This window comes from Sander vitreus, chromosome 6, assembly GCF_031162955.1.
Source record: "Sander vitreus isolate 19-12246 chromosome 6, sanVit1, whole genome shotgun sequence".
Classification (NCBI taxonomy): domain Eukaryota; kingdom Metazoa; phylum Chordata; class Actinopteri; order Perciformes; family Percidae; genus Sander; species Sander vitreus.
The window spans coordinates 31,846,261-31,866,466 of NC_135860.1; the positions used below are offsets into that span (position 1 = coordinate 31,846,261).

The 20,206-nt window shown below is 41.2% G+C and overlaps 2 protein-coding genes across 3 annotated transcripts in view; one reads left to right on the plus strand and one right to left on the minus strand.

The window, feature by feature from the left end:
• The window catches only part of rnf144b (ring finger protein 144B), a 21,304-nt gene continuing 1,098 nt past the window's right edge, over window positions 1-20,206 (minus strand). Inside the window, exons 1-8 of one of the 2 annotated variants that reach the window (XM_078253740.1) lie at window positions 18,560-19,240; window positions 12,335-12,599; window positions 10,238-10,342; window positions 8,962-9,022; window positions 6,529-6,736; window positions 3,816-3,960; window positions 3,551-3,640; window positions 1-1,058 (exon numbers count right to left, since the gene is read on the minus strand). In XM_078253740.1, coding sequence (XP_078109866.1) covers window positions 885-1,058; window positions 3,551-3,640; window positions 3,816-3,960; window positions 6,529-6,736; window positions 8,962-9,022; window positions 10,238-10,342; window positions 12,335-12,511 — 960 coding nt within the window. In that variant the 5' untranslated portion in view covers window positions 12,512-12,599; window positions 18,560-19,240 and the 3' untranslated portion in view covers window positions 1-884. Of the gene's footprint in view, window positions 1,059-3,550; window positions 3,641-3,815; window positions 3,961-6,528; window positions 6,737-8,961; window positions 9,023-10,237; window positions 10,343-12,334; window positions 12,600-18,559; window positions 19,241-20,206 lie in introns of those variants that run through there. The other variant, XM_078253742.1, reaches the window with a different exon arrangement.
• LOC144520095 (uncharacterized) overlaps window positions 19,695-20,206 on the plus strand; it is a 7,198-nt gene continuing 6,686 nt past the window's right edge. The window contains exon 1 of the mRNA XM_078253745.1: window positions 19,695-20,099. Coding sequence (XP_078109871.1) covers window positions 20,016-20,099 — 84 coding nt within the window. The 5' untranslated portion in view covers window positions 19,695-20,015. The remainder of the gene's footprint in view (window positions 20,100-20,206) is intronic.

Below are 20,206 nucleotides of genomic sequence, written 5' to 3' on the forward strand. Positions count from 1 at the left end.
TGCATGTTCAATACAGTATGTTTATTTCAATTACAATGGTGCTTTTATAAAATATCTGATGCAGAAACATCAACAGAACTGTAGAAATGATAACAGGATATCATACACACATAACCCATAAATACACATTAACACACTTTAGAAAAGTACACATTATCCTTTCGAGCCTTTGGTCTGGAACATATGCCAGGTGGAAACAACAAATATTTGCAGAAGAAAAGTTCTCTGTGCACCATTGAAGCCCTATCATGGCAGAATATAGAGTGCACACATGACGCCGTTTGCCTTCTCCCATTATGAAAGAATGTTTTGCATCGTTTAGGGCTTTATAACCCTGTGTAATCCTAATGGTTGTCCATTTTCATAATGCTAAAGTTTTTGCATAAGATAAAGACAGTATGGAAGGCAAAACAAATACATCCAAGCACCAGGCACTGTAGAGTGAGGCACTTGAGCACCTAACACCTCTGGTTTGGCATCATGACGTTTGGCACATGAGGGTGGCGTTGCACTTTGAACTACGTGTGTGTGTGTGTATGTGTGTGTGAGAGAGAGAGAGAGAGAGAGATAACAAAAGCCAGGCACTGCCACCGTCACTAGGTGAGTTACATTCATTCTCCTCATATTTACACCTCCACCATATAAAGTACATACTCTTGTAATTTGAAGAGTGATTTTTGAGATGCAAGTCTGCACTTGTTGATCGAGACGATATTACTGAACCAACAAAAGGGCTTCCAGTCTGTCGAGTCATGAAAAAGTGCTCCATTTTTTAATCCAACTTTATTGTTTTCCACCATGCAGCACTTGCACTCTCTTGGTTTCCTTGGGCTTCATGAGAGTGGTGGAGTGATCCTGGGCTGGGCTGATGAGAAGGGGAGCTGCTATGATGCGGAGGAGTCTGGCTGGCCGAGCTCCTTCTTCTTTTTCTTTTTCTTCTTCTTCTTCTTCCCGCTGCAGGGCTTGCAGACGCAGCACAGGATGCAGGGCGAGGCCAGCAGGAGGAGCGGAGACGTCACCAGCACGATGATGCTGACCCCCACCAGGATACCCACCACCTGAAGAACAACAACACAGCAACATCCTTACAGCTGCTCTACTCAATAGTTTATATCAACACTGGATGAAATTATTCAAATGATTATGTTGAATGTGAAAGGGGTGAAAGTGAAGAATTATCACCTAGCTCTACAGCTCCCTTCACCTCCACGGAGCATTTTTAGCATCTTTCAGCCCAATGTTTTGATTTTTATGGCCACCACCTTTACAGTTTTGGTTCAGTGTCACTGTCCCATCCACCTTGTTTCCAGCTGCAGTCAGCTGTTTTTATTTAAAAGGTTCCAATCATAGAAATAAAATGAGTAGAAAGGCCATTTCCATTCAAATCAACATAGCAGAATGGTCAGAGCGGCAGCCATTTTTATGTGTACCGTTGCCATGCAGACTTCCGTAAAATCGCGAATGTGAGATTTTGCAGTAATGGACAAATGAGCAGTGGAGTAGTAGTCTCGCACTGTCAGACCCTCCTCCACAGCGCTGCGGAGGAGGGTCTTGCTAGTCCACACAGCATTCCGGGATGGAAGAAAAACGTGCTCTGGTTTATTGGCATTTCTTTAAACCTTAAGCACCGGATGGCGTAACGGTGGCTCTGCAAAATAGCCTCAGGAAGGAACTTGTTTTGGTGGAACATGTGTACGTTTAACAGAGAACTCAGATAGTTAGCTAGCTGTCTGGATTTACCCTGCAGAGATCTGAGGAGCAGTTAACCATAGTCCTCACAAATCCACCGTAGTTCAAATTACAACACAAAGAAAGCAGAAGGTAACGGACTTCCGGCCGAAAAGAAGCACAGCACCACAGCAATCCCAGAAGCGGAACGTCTTGGATATAGACTGGTGGAGTAGTAATGCTACGAGGCAGAGAGCCAGCCGCTAAAAGAGTCAAATTAACTTAAAGCGTAACTCTCGCCAAAATGCAACCTAGGGTCTTTTTGTGAATGTACCCGAGTCAAACTTTCATTTAAAAGCATATTTAGGACAGAAACGGCACTTTTAAGATTGACCGTATTCTCGTTTTCGGTCAAATGGCCTTTTGAATGGGAGTGCTAGGGGCACTTTTATGCTAGCCTCAAAATAGCTATTTTTAAAACACTAAGAAGGCTCGACACAACATGAAACTTTGCTCCAAGTATCACCAGGGGCTCTACACCTTAACGGAAGCATTGACAACATTGGTTGTGTACCCAGAGTTTACTAAAAAGAAAGGTTTTGAACAACTCACTTTAGCAGTTGTTGTTTACGCTATCCGCCATCTTTGTCAGTCAAAAAAGGGTCGATCTGGATGGATGGCGGATGTACTTTTCATCCATCCACACAACGTTCAGAACACTTTCAAATAGGGCCATGCCCTTGTGGGAAACAGGAAGTGTGTACCATTTAATACCATTGGCGCCGCTTGAAATGCGCTATCTTTAGTTATATATATCTTTGCTCCAATTAAAGGAAATTTGTAGCAGCAGTTTGTGTTTGGCCCTTTCCCTTCAACATGTTTTCAAAGTTAGGTATGGAAGAACTTGACTTGCTGGAATGGTGTCTGCGAGGCAGGCATTATCACCCAACATCAGTGTCTGACCTCATAAAGCTGTGGCTGAGAGTGTGCTGTTATAGCAGCATATTAATAGCCAGGGTTCGGGTGTCCACATACTTTTAGCCATGTTGTGTATACACGTAGTCAGCATAATCATATATCACATTATTTCGAATCTAAATTAAAAAAAAGTACTGTCACCTCTGCACTGTTTGCACACAGCTCAGAAAGAGCTACATTGACAGATGAATTTGTGGCAAGCAGATTGTAAAACCTAAAGGACCAGTTAGGCAAGGGTGTAACCAACTTTGTCATGACTTGTTTTGCAAGGAACAACTGTGTTGTTGTTCTTCAACTCTCCAGATACTTAGCAATGCAGACACACCGAGACGCAATCAGGAAGTTGACTGCAAACTTGATACTAATCATGTGATAATGGCATCAGAGCAGGGCAAGTGGAAAGAAAGTAGGTTTGGCAGGCAATCGTTTTCTTAAAACGTCATTAAAGGGCAAGAATTTGAGATTAGCGCTGGGATTAGTTCAGCTTAATGTCTGATAAAGGACTATTCGGGCACACTAGGGAAAAGCAAACCACTTACAACAAGCTAACGCAGACTTTATGGGTCTTTGAAAGGAAAGTTGAGAGTTGAGTTATGCACTGTTTTCAGCTTTTGTTTAAATTTTCATTAAAGTGTGCAAGAAACGAGCCAGAATGGAAGCTTTACTGCTCTGCATAGGTTCCTGTAATGTCCTCACTGGAGAGTATTCCAACAGTGACTGATTGACAGTGCAGCTGGGATGGAGTCCAAAATCTATAACGTCCAATTCTGGTAGTGTGATGGCACAGTTTTATTAAAATCAAACCCATGCACAGAATAACTGACCACTCACAGACGATTGGCTCTGCAGGCTAATGCATTCAGACAATACCCATAAATGAATACTGTCTGCTGAGTGACCTCACCTGCGTTCTGTTCCACATAACCGAGGCCCTGGAGTGTCCCAGCTTGTTTCTGCAAGGCCCCTTATCATAATGCCTCAGGAAGATATCACCCTGCAATTACAAAACACACATGTTAAGACAAGAAATCTACTATACAGCAAGGACATTCACACAGAAACAGAAAAGATAGTGAGGCAGAACTTGGCTATAAAACCCAGATGGCTAGGCAGTATTGTGTTAAAAACCATGCATCACATGTGTGAGTCAGGTAGCAGGGGATACTCACATCCAGATTCTGCAGACAGTACCAGCAGAAGGTGTGTTTGCAGCTCTTACACAACATCTGTGCACAGCCCTGGTTCCTTTCGATGTAGATACCACACATGGGACACTGCTTGATGGGCATATCAGAGTCGCTGTTAGAGCGGGCCCTGTGTATCCGGAGAAAGACACAGGAGAGACATGCAGTTAGCAGGGCACATTGGAGTATGATGAAGCCATTAAGGCCTCAAGAGTCTCCAGGCTGAGTGTGAATTCTTCATTTAGCAGCTGAGTTTAGGGTCAGTGCTCACTTAGAGCTGGGTTAATTATTTTGGGATTCAAAGCTATGAGGGAAGTATGAGGGAAGTACAATACAGGGCCACTGAAAACCCCAAAGTCACGTGTGAAGGTTTCAACGACACAAGGCTTTACAACAAATTGCACAAGGCTGATTCTGACATGTTTTAGACTCATTATCTTTACACCTGAATTTATTTTTGTTTGGCCACCAAGCAGGACAACAAGCTGTGAACACAACGTTGAGATACTAACATCTTTTAAAGTTGTTACGGCTAACTGGATAGCACATTGGCATTCATTTTAAAATGTTTGGCCATTTGACGAATGTCGGAATAATAAGTCTTCTTTTAGTTCTGATTTGGTCTCCACTTCCTGAGGGTGGTGCATCCCTGCTACAATGTCAACTTTGTCTGCCTGTTATGGCTGGAAAACATGTTGAGAGCAGCGAGATTTAAAACAAAAAAGATGTGGGCCATAAAACCAAAGGAAACTGCAGTCAGGTGATAATTCTCTGTGGTTTTTGCACCACAGGCAGCGACTCCTTTCACATTATGGATAGTGTCTTCAGTCAGAGAGCTCTGGTGTCAAGTCAAGTCAGTGAGTGCTCTGTATTAAGAATGGTAATGTCATTTTCCAGTGCCAGCGTCAGTAAAAAATAGTACCAGAAAAATTGTGTGCGTGATGAGAAATAATTTAAAAAAAAAATGTAAATCACCATAGTTCACTGATAAATGTGAAAAATCCTAGCCTACCTCTTCTGTGTTGACTGGAGAGAAAAAAGTAAGTGGACCGATATGGATTCAGAAAAATTAACAATCCCTGGAATAATCAAATGAAAACTAAAATGGCATTTCAGTATGATTGTCAGGCTAGTGTAGAGAGAGCTTCGAAACAAACAATTAGAATGTACTACAGTTTGAAAACCAGTGAATTAGATAGTTATGTAAGTAGATACAATATATGCAATTAGGGCTGCAACTAACAATTGTTTTCACAGTCGATTAAGCCGTTGATTATTTTCTTAATAAATTGATCAGTTGTTTGGTCTAAAAAAATGTGGATCAGTGTTTCCCAAAGTCCAAGATGACGTGCTCAAAGGTCTTGTTTTGTCCACAACTCAAAGATATTCTTTCTATTGTCACAGAGGAGAGAAGCAACTAGAAAATATTCACATTTAAGAAGCTGGAATCAGAGAGTTCTTTCTTTTTTCATTAAAAATGTACTCAAACCGATTAATCGATTATCGAAATAGCTGCCGATGAGACTCCTTGTCGCAGTATTTCTCAAATCCTGGCTATGGCCCTGGTACAATAACACTGTGTTTTGATGATATACTATATCATGCTCTCGAGTTCAAAGTTAAACTTGATCTCCTTTTATTTTCTTCATGCCTGATCCATCCTCCACAGCACCACTGCAGACACCGCTGCTTCACTGCAGTGCACAGGCTCCTGTACATTCAACTACGTGGCTCGGTGCCCACCCTTCTCCTCCCTTTGGCACAGAGACAATAGAATTCCAATATAAGTCAGTGACTCCCCAATGACATCAGTCAGTCACGCAGAGCCACAGCTCAAAGCAGCAGTGACTACACAGAGGGCACTGCTGAGGAATACTAAGCTATTAATCCTGAAATAATGTTTATTGTATATTCAGCTCAGGGCCTTTACTGGGAAATGAGGAACTACAAGGCACCATAATCTATTCAATGTAAATATCCTGCCACAATAACTCTCAGGCCTTTTTATATTACATAGAAGGATGGGATTTTCCTCGTAAAATAAAATAATGGAATTGATAGTCTACGAACAGATACAGGATTCAACAATAAGGGTTGCCCGATGGCCCGGGGCAAGTAAAACTCCACATTGGGAGAGTAAAAGTTCCAATAATTTTTTTTTTTAAATGCATGGGTCAAACAAATTACAGATAGAAACCACTGTCGCTCCAGGCAAGGTAATTATTGCAATTAGATTTGATATATATATTTTTTTTAAATAATAGCCTCTACTTTCATGAACTTGAACTCATCTATGACACTGTCCATGATGTGTACATTGTAAATAAAAATCAAATTGAGTCTTTGTCATTATTGGATAACCACTAATAAAAAAAACTATTTGTATAGGGGCCAGTAAAAATGGACTTCTGGAGGGTAGAATTTGTTTTCATGTAAAAAAAAACCTTAACACCTGAACCCTGAGTTAAAGGTGATACAATATCTATAGAAAAAAAGAATGAATAGTAGTTGATAAAACCCCAATAATGCAATCATGATTCAGTCTGTTTGCAGCAGTAACAAGTGTTTCTTTGTAGCCTCCTCAGTGTCCTGAACTAACATACTCATCCTGCTTTCAGCACAGTATCGTTTTCAAAGTGCAGCTCAGACTCTGTGGCTGCAGGCAGTGGGCGGCTGACCAAATGGCTGGCTGACTGACCTGCTTTCATGAGAGGGCGACATCATGGGCTGGAGCTCAGGGCAGGTATGGCCGTCCTGCCAGGGCCCTCTGCACCCAGAGCAGAAGACGGCGTGACAGGTCGGGCAGGGCACAGCGGTGGGCTGGCCCTCAGTACTCAGCTGCAAACTGCACACCGCCTGGCATTCAAGCACCGGGCACCAGGCTTTACTGGGGTCCAACTTCACTCCTGCAGGAAGCAAAGAGGGGATTTGACTGTGTATTTCTGAAGCAGACATCAAGTAGCTTTAGATGTACATGTTACACATGAAATAAATGCATGTTTTGCTTCTCTAAACTAAAACTAAAAGTAATACTAGTAATACTACCCTGTATCAGTACAATCAGTAATACTGGTCTGAAACAAGCTGAAACTGAATTACTCAAGTACTCCATCAACAGAAAATGAATTGACAACAATAGAGATAATGAAGTCATTTCGCAAAAGCCAAACATTCACTGGTTCCAGCTTCTCATATGTGAGGATTTGGTTTTTTAATGTTTTATGTCATTATAAATTTGGGTTTTGGACTGCGGACATGAAAATCAAGTCAATGAAAACACCCTGCAGCCTTTAAGAATACTGTTACTCTTCAGTCTGAACTAGTTACCATGTTACAACTTTTGGGACATTGGCTAAGTAAAAGCAGAGGAAGTGCTTCTTCCAACGAGGTCCACTAATACTGTAACTGCCAACAGCTCGACAACAGAACTCTGACATAACAACAAACATAACACATGACTTCACTGTCTTACTAGCAGCGTGTCACTTTGCCAACCTGCTAACACAGTTAGTAGTTCCATATCTACACACAAAAATTAAGGAAATATAAACATTAAAGTATGTATTACCATTGATTTAATCATGCTTATCATCCAATAAACATTTGTAAAATAAGGTATGTAATGTACAAAAATAAATCTCTTTCTTACAATACCAACTGCACAATTAGCATCAGATCCGCTACTGATAAGAAAACTTAACAGACAAACAAACTTAAACTATTGACAAAAAGCCACACTAGCGGCTTTGTGAGACTGTACTTTACTAGTGCTTTGAGTGAAATGCTATGGTTAGCATGCTAACATGCTCCCAATGACAATGCTAACAAGCTCACAATGATGACTTTACACGTAATAATACTAATATGCTACTGCATGTTAGCATGCTAACAAAGTACAGGTATAAATAGGTCAAATGTATTTTTTTTTGTGTGAAAATTACCTATTTAGAAAAGTTTAAATTTAATGTTACACAACAAGACGAACAGTTGCTATGCTAGTGACTCTTTTTGAGCTAAAAGCTAACATCAGCATGCTCATGATGTATGTGCTCACAAGGAGAAGAATAACATGCTGATGTTTAGCAGGTACCTTGTTCACCACCTTAGTTTAGCGTGTTAGCATGCTGACATTTGCAAATTAGTTATGAACAAACAAGTAAGGCTGAAGCTGATGACAGTGTCTTTAGTTTTCCAGGTATGATGACGGTTCTGGATGAAAAGTCAGAAAATCCCCAAAGTTTTTACAATTTATCCTGAAAGGCACATGAATCTACCCAATTTCATGGCAATCCATCCAAATCTAACAAATCTATTGTTCTCATTTGGAATTGCTTTTCTATGAAGGCAAACAACCTTCTAAGTAGCTTATGACGACAGGACACAAATACGAATGTGTAATACTTCCGAAAAAATTAATCTGGAATGTTTCACAACCAAAACAAAAACTGAAGCTTTCATGATTCCCTTCACCAGCTCATACTTTCAATGTAAATCATAACAGAAGGAAAACATTGTTGTGAAACAGCCCGTACTTTGCACTTCTTTATACTTTCAATATTATGAGTCTTATGATTTATATCCAGAGTAAACAAAAACTATTATTGGCTTTACAGCGTATTGTTACTATGCAACTGGGAAAGACCAATATAGCTACACGGCAAACTAAACCTCAGTTTGCAATTTGTAAATGTCAACAGAAACCTAAACAGTTATTCTCTCTCTGTTCCCAGGCCTCCAGTGGAAGACAGAGATAAAATCTGGTCAAACATTTCCACAACAAATGGTGCAACCAGCTACAGATAGCTCAGTCAATTTATTAGCAGCAAAATGCTCACTACTTCAGATTTAACAGATCAGTAGCATGGACCGCTTGCAGCATTTGTGACATTGAATGTCCGTCCTGCTGGTAGTGTTTAGTTTAACTAAAGGTAATAAGACCACAGTTTTAGTAACCTCTGGTAAAACTGGACCACAGCAGAATAGAAAAAAGAGCAGGAGGCCCCACATTATCCCAGGCATGTGATGTGAAGCTCAGCTCTCTGTGCTGCTGCTCAGTGTAATGACACCAGATAAAGTGTGACCTGAAATAGCCCAATTCCCGTCATCAGCATGTTAATGCAACAATACCTACCTCTCTCAAACTTCAGACGCTGATACAGCTCCACCTGTTCTTCTGGGGCCAAGCTAGCTATCTGCAATCACACAGCACAAAGACGGGCCTTTAGTCATGGTTTATTCACTCAGAGCTGTGACGTTGAACTCTGTGTGCATGCAAGTAGTTTAAAGTCCAGGATCTTTTTCAAACCCTAATGGATACATGCAAAAAATACATGATGGTCAAGATTAACATGAGGCTGTTTTGTGTGGTTGCTGAGAAGCTGATACCTCTAAGATCATCCAGGATCAACTGGTTACCTAGCGACTGCAATTTGCTGCTTTATTTCTAAGACACCTCAGTAGTAGTAAATAGCCACTGAGAGAAAAAAGGGGGTTTATTTGCAACATTTTCTAAATAAAAAAAAAGGCTGTAAAGTAACAAGTATAATGTCATTCTTCAGTGGTAATACAAGCTGCAAGATGACATCTGCATATGATCAACAAGAAATATGTTGCAAAGGTCTGCAAATACTGACTATGTGTTCTTAAACCAACACTGGCTCACAGTAAGAAATTAGCCAACAACAACTTTCTTTATTTCTTCCTGCAATCTTTTAAGACTTAAGCCTAAAATAAGTATTACAACTGCTTGCAGTGAATGTAACTTGCCCCCAATAATACTTTTTGTATCTAAGATCTGCCTATTTTCCCTATTGGATAAATGGGGGATAGACATTCAAGAACGAAATGAATTCTACTTCAGATGGGAGTCTAATGGGCACTAGTTAAAGACGTTTCTTAATGCAGTTGCATTCAGACAAGAAAAACATTACAAATGAGGAACTGAGGAGCAGATATGTTTTTGAATCAGCAGTTTAAGCTTCTTCTCGGACGAGTTTACGTCTGGTATCTGCAATGTGTGACAGCGCTCGGATGCTTTCGCTTTCTGTCTGACTCTTACTCTTCACACGCAAAAGAGTTCACTCACAAGGGCCAGTAAGGCTGGGATACGCCATTTTCACAATAAGTAATCTTAGTTCATCCAGCCCACACAATAAAACATAAAAAAAGAAGAAGTTTGCTTGCAACAATCTGGACTGGGGAAAAAAACTGCAGCAACTTCAATTCTGTAGATATTCAAATATATATTTATATACTGTATATATCCCAAAATACATTTGAATAAAACACGTTTATAGTACATGTTTGTGCATCAACATTATTTCATTATTTCTCTTCGTTAATTTGACCGTTTGCTTTTTCAGGTTTCACTCGTGACCTACATATCATTGGTTTGAGGCAGGGCATACCTCGGAGTCCAGTAGCACGCCAGTCCTTTGGCAGGCCATATCTGGGCAGGTGATGGGTGCACCCCCACCCTCCATGATGGCCAAGTGAACATACTGCTTCAAACACTGGAGAGGGAGAAACAAACAACACCGTAGCATTAGACAGGATACTGAATGGAACAGGGAGAATTTTACCATAGCACCCTTGTAAAAAATAAAGTATATTATAATCATAAATATTATCTTAACTGTCCACCCTCAGGGAAAATCATTTAGAAAAAGCACACCAACACATGATAACATGACAATCTTCTCATGACAAATGAAGCAAGCAAAAAAAGTAGAAGGGGAAATGAGCTGTTGTACAAACAGGAAAAAATGAAATGCCACTAACATGAGTGTTTTTTTTTGTTTTTTTTATTAGCGTTCACACGTCAAAAGTCTTATGTTGCCTCAGCTATGAAGTATGGAAGGCTAAGAGGAACTATGTAATCATTGCGCAAAAGCAGACAGTTTTGAGGAACAGAAGAAAAGAAACATGTCAATTTTCTGTGGAAAAATAAATCTGTTGTAGAGGAATGGAATGTATTTTTAGACTCATCTGTACGTACGTAGACTTGTGCGTATCGTGTGCTTTCTCATAAAGAATGATGTACTGTTCATCCAAAATCTGAGCTGGAATCACAAACACAAGCACAAGTCTGTGCTCTTGAACCAGACTGGAGACGATATTTCAGGTTTATCAAATAGAGTTCAACTGATAAGCAGGTTATACAGTATTCCTTTCCCTCCTTCTTCCCCTGTGATACTGTGTGTGGGTTTTATCTGTGTGACCCAGTGCGTGCAACAGTGACAAAGCTACCTTCAACAGAGATTAACACCTGCCACTATCTAGCAACCTCACTGTGTCAGGGCACAACACCAACATCTCAGTTGTCAGTCTCAACATACAGTGTGCCAGGAAGAAGGGCCCGCATTAGACTAGAACCTTGTAGAGGTAGAGCTTCGGTTATAAATAAATGATACAGCTCGGTATTCTAGCGATAGCACTTCTTTCTCATAAAAGGGAGCTTGAAAACTGAAACGTTTGTGATTTCCAAGAAGCTGTTGAAAATTCCAAGGACAAGACAAAGAAAGTGTGTAAATGTGGGAGAAAGGCAGTCCTGTGTTGAAAGCACTGTATTACACTAAAGCTGTAATATGCAAGATTTGCCAATAACATTATCTACTTTAAGATCTTAAAGCAAGAAGTGGTGCTGCATTAAAAAATGAGCATCCCTTCCAAGTAATTTGAACATTGGCGATCTGGGAAATTACCCAGAGAAAAGTTTGGTGTTCTCTGTTGTGAAATCTTCACCACCTACAGAAAGCGACTAAAAGCAAGACCAATATGAGTAGAAGATACTTGCATTTCATCCCAATATAGCCTGGAGGCACCCTACTCTGTTACTACTCAGTAACAACGGTTCACAGGTTTGCAGTGGTGGAAGAAGTATTCCAATCTTTTACTTAAGTAACAGTACTAATACCACACTGTAAAAATACTCTGTTACAATAATTTAAACATATGTTAAAAAATAAAAGTCCTGCATATAAAATGTTACTTAAGTAAAAGTATGTAAGTATCATCAGGAAAATGTACTTAAAGTATTAAAGGTAAAAGTACTAATTTTGCGGAAAAATCCTCACATTTTGATCAAAAAAGTGTTTAATGGTCCAATCATTTCAGCTGGACTTGTAGGCGTATATATCGTAAGGTAGTTTAATTTATAATAAAACATTGTATTTTATAAACTACATGTGTTTTGTGTGCAAGTAACTAGTAACTAAAGCTGTCAGATGAATGTAGTGGAGTAAAAAGTACAATATTTCTCTCTAAGAATGTAGTGGAGTAGAAGTAGAACATGGCATGAAAAGAAAAGACTCAAGTAAAGTGCAACAAATGTGTATGAGTAAATGTTCTTAGTTACATTCCACCACTGCAGGTTTGATTTCCATAGCAGCTGACGTGTCCTGTTGTGGTGTCCATGAGCAACCCTGACCTCCTGCACCACCTGGATATGAGCATTATCTACTCTAAATGTCTGGAGTAAACCGGTTATGTTTGTCTTTTCTTACCGCAGTGCAGAAGACACAGTTGCAGCTCTGCAGTTCTCTGGTGGTTGTGAACGGCTTCTCGCTGAGGCACAGCTTGCAGAAAGCCTCGGGCTCCGGCTGGGGGTTAGCGCCGGCCTCAGGGGTCCCCGGTGGCGAATCCCCGGCTTCATGGCTCAGGCTGGGACTCCTGCTGGCCATGGTGGGGCGATGCAGACAGGGAAGGGAGTAATCAGGCTGCTCCTAGCCCTTCTGCTGGGGACGGAGAGGAGCTACAGCCTCCATGTTCCTGAAAGCAGAAACAGAACTAATTTACACAAACTCACACTTCCTTTTTGCTACAGTTCACACAGCCAGTGCTGACAACACTGCACTTGGATCGTAGGGTCAAAGTGTGGAGAAGACGCGGAGAACACTATGCTGATTGCTGCACTGATAGACTAACACCTTTTGGTGGAGGCAGTGTGATGGCGTGGGGCGGCATCTCCCTCTCTGGAAAAACGAGGCTTGTCATCACTGGAGGCAATCTCAATGCAGAGAGATATAGAGATGAGATTCTGCAACCAGTGGCAATCCCATATCTCCACAGTCTGGGACCGAACTCTAGCCTCCAAGATGACAACGCTCGCCCCCACAGGGCGGGGTTTATCAGAGAGGATGGAATGGCCTGCCAGCAGTCCTGACCTCAACCCCATTGAACACTTGTGGGATCAGCTTGGGCGTGCTGTTCGTGCCAGAGTGACCAACACAACCACGTTGGTTGACTTGAAGAATGGGATGCCATCCCACAGCAGTGTGTGACCAGGCTGGTGACCAGCATGAGGAGGAGGTGCCAGGCTGTTGTGGCTGTGTATGGTTCTTCCACACGCTACTGATGCTCCTGTTTGTGAAACTAATGAATTGTTAAATTGCCAATATGTCTTGTTTCTTCAAACTTCAATCATCCAATCCACCAAACACCAAATAAGTCAATGGCAGAATAAGCTGTTTGGCATTGGCAGAGAAGCTTTGGCAAATTTTTCATGGGCGCAACCCACATACTCAGCGCTGCTGCTCATCCCACAAATGCATGTTCCTTTCAAATGGGACACCATTTGAAAGGGAACTAAACAGGCTTTCCAACGGTATAAGACTTATTGCCAAAAAGCATTGTTACCACAGAGAAGTAATCTACCAAACACACATTTCCTTACTTTTTGTGCTAAGTTTAGAACCTGTCATCTCTTCTGGTAACAGGCATACCAAGTGTGATGACTTCATCTCTCCCTAAGGCATTACATTGTCATTGTCTTGTTACCAGATGAATAAGTCACTGTTTGAAGCTGCGTAGTGCCTGAAGCAAAACATAATTATGTGTAATTACTGCAGTATTATTGATTACTCATCGTGTCATTTTTTAAGGCCAAAGTCCAAGGTCTGTTTACGGAGTCTACAGTTTTTGACCAGCTCCTCGTTCATTCTGACAGGAAGAATTGATTGTCGATCGTTTTTTAGTAACACGGTAAATACGCGCTTGAGTAGCACACAGTAGCTTCTTGGAAGCTATTTTGTTTAACACATCATGTCAACATTGAGGTGAGTTACCAGGGGTAGAAAGATGGAAAAGACGGAAACTCGCTCAATTGAAATTAATGGTTTTTAAAACAGTTTGAAGTTTTTCAAAAGTAGTTTTAGTCGTGCAACAGAAAACTCAGATTGGACAGATAGTCTAGCTAGCTGTCTGGATTTACCCTGCAGAGATCTGAGGAGCAGTTAACCATAGTCCTCAGAAATCCACCGGAGGTTAGAACGCCAACACAAAGACAGAGGAAGGGGACGGACATCCTGCCTACAGTAAATGAGGGACGTTCAGTGGAATTTCCGGCGGCACCTGAGCAATCCTGGTAGTAGAATGTTGTGTATATAGACTAATAATGTATGCACTGTATGCAGAGCGGTGCTTTGAGCTAACATCAGCCTGCTAACATGCTCATAATGGTAGCGCTGAAATGCTGATGGTAAGCGCTGATCAGGTATGAAGTTTACCATATTCACTTTTAGCATGTTAGCATGCTAACATTTGCCAACAGGCACTAAAGACCTAAAGACAATCTTTTCAGTCATCAAGAAATGTCACTAAGCAACAGACATTAGGATTCATCCTCTCGGCACCATGAACGTCTGCACAAAGTTGTGAGCCACTCCATGTAATAGTTGTTGAAATATTTCAGTCTGGACCAAAGTGGTAAACCAACCGACCTACAGACAACAAAAATACTAAAAAGCTGCGTTACACTTTCAGCATCAATCATAAATGTAATCTGTGACTTCCGCCTTTGGCTATTAGACATTATGCACTAGTTGCATACTTTGGGAGAGCAGTACAGAGGTTGGTGGATAATAAAGGCCTAATCTGGTGTTAAAGGCAACCAAAGTCACCAAACCCAAAAATGGTCTCTTTGGTCGTGTCCAATCCCAAAAAGCATGAAAAATAATAAACTCATAATCCGGGATTTGCGATTAATCCTGTAGATGACAGTGGTTGGACACAGAACGGGGTCACACAGGAAACTGTGGCGTTAAAAACACACTCTGCTGCCTGAGCAGATGTCAAAATCCCCTCCCCCCACAAACACACACACAATATTCTCTATTTCAGCAGGCTGTAAAAGTTGGCAAGAAACTTTGGGGCAGTTCAATCAATACCACGCCACCACCAGTGTCCTACATTTTTCAGTGAGTGCCCTTTTATTATGTACTACATATCGGAGGCGGCATTCATGCAGATGGCTGATAGTGGAGCTTGTGTAGCAGCGCATGTTGGTATTTCTGCACAGTCACGGTGTATCCTCCTGCGCCGCTCTAAGGCCGACGAGCTGAGCCGGATGAAGTCGTCATCCCACAATACTGTCAACCTGTCCTTTCCTGCCCAAGCATACGCAGTCCCGTGGTGTCACATGGGGAAATAACAGGTGTCCAGTCAGCTTACTTAGCTGCGTGGAGACTCCTATATGTATTTAATAACAGCTATCCATTATTTTAGTAATCGAGTATTCTACCGATTTATTCCATGATTAATCGGATAAGAAATACTTTTGCTTTATAGTAAACGGCAATAGTAAATAAATATACAAAAGAGAGGTTTCCTTTTTTAGAAAAAGCAACATTTTTATTGCCTAAATTGCACACAATAACAGGGATAGATGCTAATATTATATATATTTTAAGCACTGGCCCTTCCCCTTCTTGCCTCTGGCTCTTTACACTGGATATACAAAAGAGCTGTTCACTAAGCCCGGGTAAATGTGACTGTTAAAGCTAACAGCAGGGCTATTCAACTACACTGTTCAGGGGGACACCTTTTCAGAAGGCTAATACTGAGTGAGGAGAAAGAATAAAGAATGCAGACATCACCGGCATGGTCCGATGACATAATTCACGTGCATATTAAGCAGTCCTTCCAGAAAAATGCGGTCTCATATTAATTGCAGAGTTGTTGTTTTTTTATTGTTGCGGGCAAAAATCCTTGATTATGCGGCACGTTTTCTTAAAAAATGCGATGGAATACGCAGGTGCAGACCACAGAGAGCTATACAACATTAGTTACATTGTTTAAACAAAGCTTCGAGGTAAAGGATTTTGCATCGTCCTTTATTGTGTTATATATCTTTTTTTGTACATGTAATAGGTTTACAAAGTGAAAAAGCCCAAAGTCCACCCCAAAGGGACTTACCATCTCCAACAGAAAACACTGTTCACAAACTGCTCCAAACAGCTCTATTGTAGTCCAGCCTTTACTTCAGAGACAAACGTGGTCACTTTGGAACACACGTTACAATGCTCGCCTAGCTGCTAGCATGGCACGCCCTCATACTCTGCTTCTGACTGGCTAGTAGTCCTTACCTAGCTACTGTCAGGGCACACCCTCATACTCTGCTTCTGACTGGCTAGTAGTCCTTACCTAGGTACTGCCAGGGCACGCCCTCATACTCTGCTTCTGACTGGCTAGTAGTCCTTACCTAGCTACTGTCAGGGCACGCCTCATACTCTGCTTCTGACTGGCTAGTTGTCCTTACCTAGGTACTGTCAGGGCACGCCTCATACTCTGCTTCTGACTGGCTAGTAGTCCTTACCTAGGTACTGTCAGGGCACGCCCTCATACTCTGCTTCTGACTGGCTAGTAGTCCTTACCTAGGTACTGTCAGGGCACGCCCTCATACTCTGCTTCTGACTGGCTAGTAGTCCTTACCTAGGTACTGCCAGGGCACGCCTCATACTCTGCTTCTGACTGGCTAGTAGTCCTTACCTAGCTACTGTCAGGGCACGCCCTCATACTCTGCTTCTGACTGGCTAGTAGTCCTAACCTAGGTACTGTCAGGGCACGCCCTCATACTCTGCTTCTGACTGGCTAGTAGTCCTTACCTAGGTACTGTCAGGTCACGCCCTCATACTCTGCTTCTGACTGGCTAGTAGTCCTTACCTAGGTACTGAGCATGTGCGACTCCCAACAAAGATGGAACAGAAGTGAGATGTCTCACTCTGTAGCTAAAACAGAGAGCTCAACACACAGGGTGAAAAGAGGAGCTGCAGCAATGAGCAGTACAACAAAAATATGCCGTTTTCTGAAAATTAAACCGCGTACACCTATTCTTGTACAACCTCTAAATACAATTATGAACCTGAAAATGAGCATAATATGAGGTCTTTAAGTCTTTGTAATCTATAGAGTGTGGTCTAGACCTACTCTATCTATGAAGTGTCCTGAGATAACTCCTGTTATGATTTGACGCCATCAATAAAATTGAATTGAATTGAATAGATTTCATCAATACTTCATGGCTGTCTGATTCAAATGTGATAAAGTGAACAGATTTAAGTTTGCATGAATGAGTTGGAGGATTAGACCATAGTCAGAACGCTGTTTCAGAAGCATGTCCACCCTGAATGTTTGCATATGGGACTAAATGTAAATCTATTAAATGTCAATACAAAATGCTAACAACCAGAAGCTTCAATACAAAATGCATCACAACATTAGTGGTGGCCTTCAAGACCCCCATCCTGACTGCAGTCCCTGCTTCTGAGCAAGCACTTAAATCGGAGAATAAGTTAGAGCTATTCATTAATCAAAACGCCCGTGTGTGCAAACAGTTTCTTTTAGGAGTGGAGCTGGCCATTCAGTGATTAGCAGTCCTCGCGGATCAAGGTTTAGATGGCATTCCAGCCAAGGGGGATCAAAGCATCATTGTTGACCAGAGAGGCAGAATCGGAAAACCAGATCTGCCCGGTGGAAAGCTGCTGCTGCTTTTCACACAGGCTGCACTGTGTTGGAAAGGAGGCAGCTGGGACTTTGTGCTCGGGCCTAGGAGCGTGTAGCAGAATTTATATGGCATCATTTATACAGCTGCCAGCACTCCCTTTCTGCCGTTCTGGCCCAATAACCTGAGTGTTTTTGGGAGGCAGCCTAAAACAAGAGCACATAAAGTTCAAACAGCAATATGAAGTAAATGATGGGAGTTGGCAAATGCAAACCTTCATTTACTGTAGGGCTGCAAGTAACCATTCATTTCATTATCGATTAATCTGCTGATTATTTTCTCAGTTCATCAATTCATCGTTTTGTCTATGTAATGTCAGAAAATTGTGAAAACTGTGTCATTCAAAGTCCAAGGTGATGTCTTTAAATGACTGGTTTTGTCTGTCCAAAACCTAAAGACATTCAGGGTAATGTGATATCAAACAGAAAAGAGCAGGAAACCTCCATATTTGAGAGGCTGAAAACAGAATTTGGGGTTATTTTTGCATGAAAAGTGCTTTCTCGATTAATCCATTATCAGAATAGTTGCCAGTGATTTTTCTGTCGATCAACTAATCGTTGCAGCTCTAATTTACTGTGCATCAGTTGAACCAGAATCTGTGTGATGGGCATTGAATTAGATTGCAGGGATTTAAAGGACAGATAGCCTATATCCCCGAAGTAATAGCCTATCGTTGTTGTGAGATATGCATATTTCCCCACAATTACCCCGAGGTTAGTACGGTATTGTTTATGACGAAGCAACAGTGTAATGTCTCATCTGTTACAGTACATTCAAACAGACCACACATGAAATCTGACACATGTGCATATCCCTCTCAAGGTTGCATTCTCGTATGGGTCATGACGCATTAATGGTGTAAAATGTCATGAGGTGTAAACATTTTTGGTAATGGAAGGTCTATGTGATGCAGACAAAAGTCAGAAGAGCAGAGGAGAGAGGAGGGACCTACCTTGCCTGTGGACCACTGGGTGTAGAAGCTGCCTGAGTCCAGATCCGCAGCCGCAGTGCTCTCACTGTGGCACGGACACATGTGTTGATACAGTGCGCTGTTCTAGCCTAATAACCTCTGCTGTCACTGCCTAATTCCACTAAACACATGTTTAGTCGTCCTGCTCGCTCCTGTTCTGTCCTGTGTGTATTAGCTAATGTGTCTGCTCAGGTCCTACGTTTCGTTTCCATCCAGGAAGCTGTGGCTGCTCTCTGCTGAGCTCCACTCTTGACTACTCCTGCTGGTTATTTCACTGTATTCATGCTGCTTTCAGGCGCAGTCGGAAATATGGAAGTCACGGCGTGAGCTGCTCAGGAACGAGTGCTAGCAAGCCTATATAGAGCCCCGAAACTGACAATACGAAAAGGTTATCAGACAAGTAAAAAATATAACTAAATACATAAATAAATAATAGGCCTACTGTTAAAAAATCGTGTTAAAGGAGAAGTATAAAGCTTTTACAAGTCATTTTTAATTATTTAACTATCTTGAATTAGCCTACTTTGGCTTGTCTGAAAACCTAGACTACATTTTTTCAGTTTCAGGCCTTCATAGCTTCATAGAAACATTGCTGCTTCGGTAGGCTACCCAGTTCTGGTAAATTCATAACTTCTCCCTGTAACTGCTTACTCAGCAGCATTTCAAAAAATATATATAATAAAATAATAATAAAAAATGTGAGTTTAAAAACTAAATAAAAAGTAAAAATGAAAAAAAAAGTATAGAAAGTATTCTCATTATTTAAAAAACGAATGCAAAAAAAATTAATAAATATATTATAAAATTATAAAATAAAAAGTAGGCCTACTTACAATAATAACAAAAAATAAAAAACATCGGTCCCCTCAAGTAGTAGCCTACTTCTGAGACATGAACACCTGTTTTCCTGGGTGAAAGCAATAAACTACAAATGATATGTTTTATTTTTCTTGGGTGAAAGCCTTGTATGTCCAAACAGCATGTAGAATAAGTTACTGATCTAGTTTCGCTTACATCCATTTGTTTTATTAATCCTAACATACTGTGCAGTATAAGGTAGGCCTGCTTACCTTATACTGCACAATATACGAGGTGCAGTGAAGGCATCAGAACAGAGCTGGCGAGAAATAGAAAAATAGCCAATGTGTCTAAACTTAAGACAATAATTGTCTGAAGTAATATATCACATAATCTCATATTACATAGTAGTAGCAGTATTATTGTTCTTTAGCGGAGGAGGGTCTGGCAAAGCGAGACTACACAAAGTCCCGTGCAGGCAAGCGTTTGTAGGTCCAAAACACGCATAGTGACGTACGCTGTCAAAAAGACACGAAGGGCCTGATGAGACGGAAAACCCCATGCACTGGGGCTTTCCTGTTTGTTTTCCTATATCAGTCGTTGTTAGTCGCTTTTAAAATTAGAACTACCTACCGCACGAATGATGGACGACGCCAACCCCCTAGTTCCGAGTCCCTTCAATAACAGCAATTTAAAAGTGAAAGAAAGAACGCCGTTCAATCAGGTAAGATTTTTCTTTTATATTTTCCCAACTGACACCTATTTAATGTTTTCCCCATTTGTAGGCTACCTGGGGTATTAGGTGTGGTACACATTGGACCAGATCTGGAC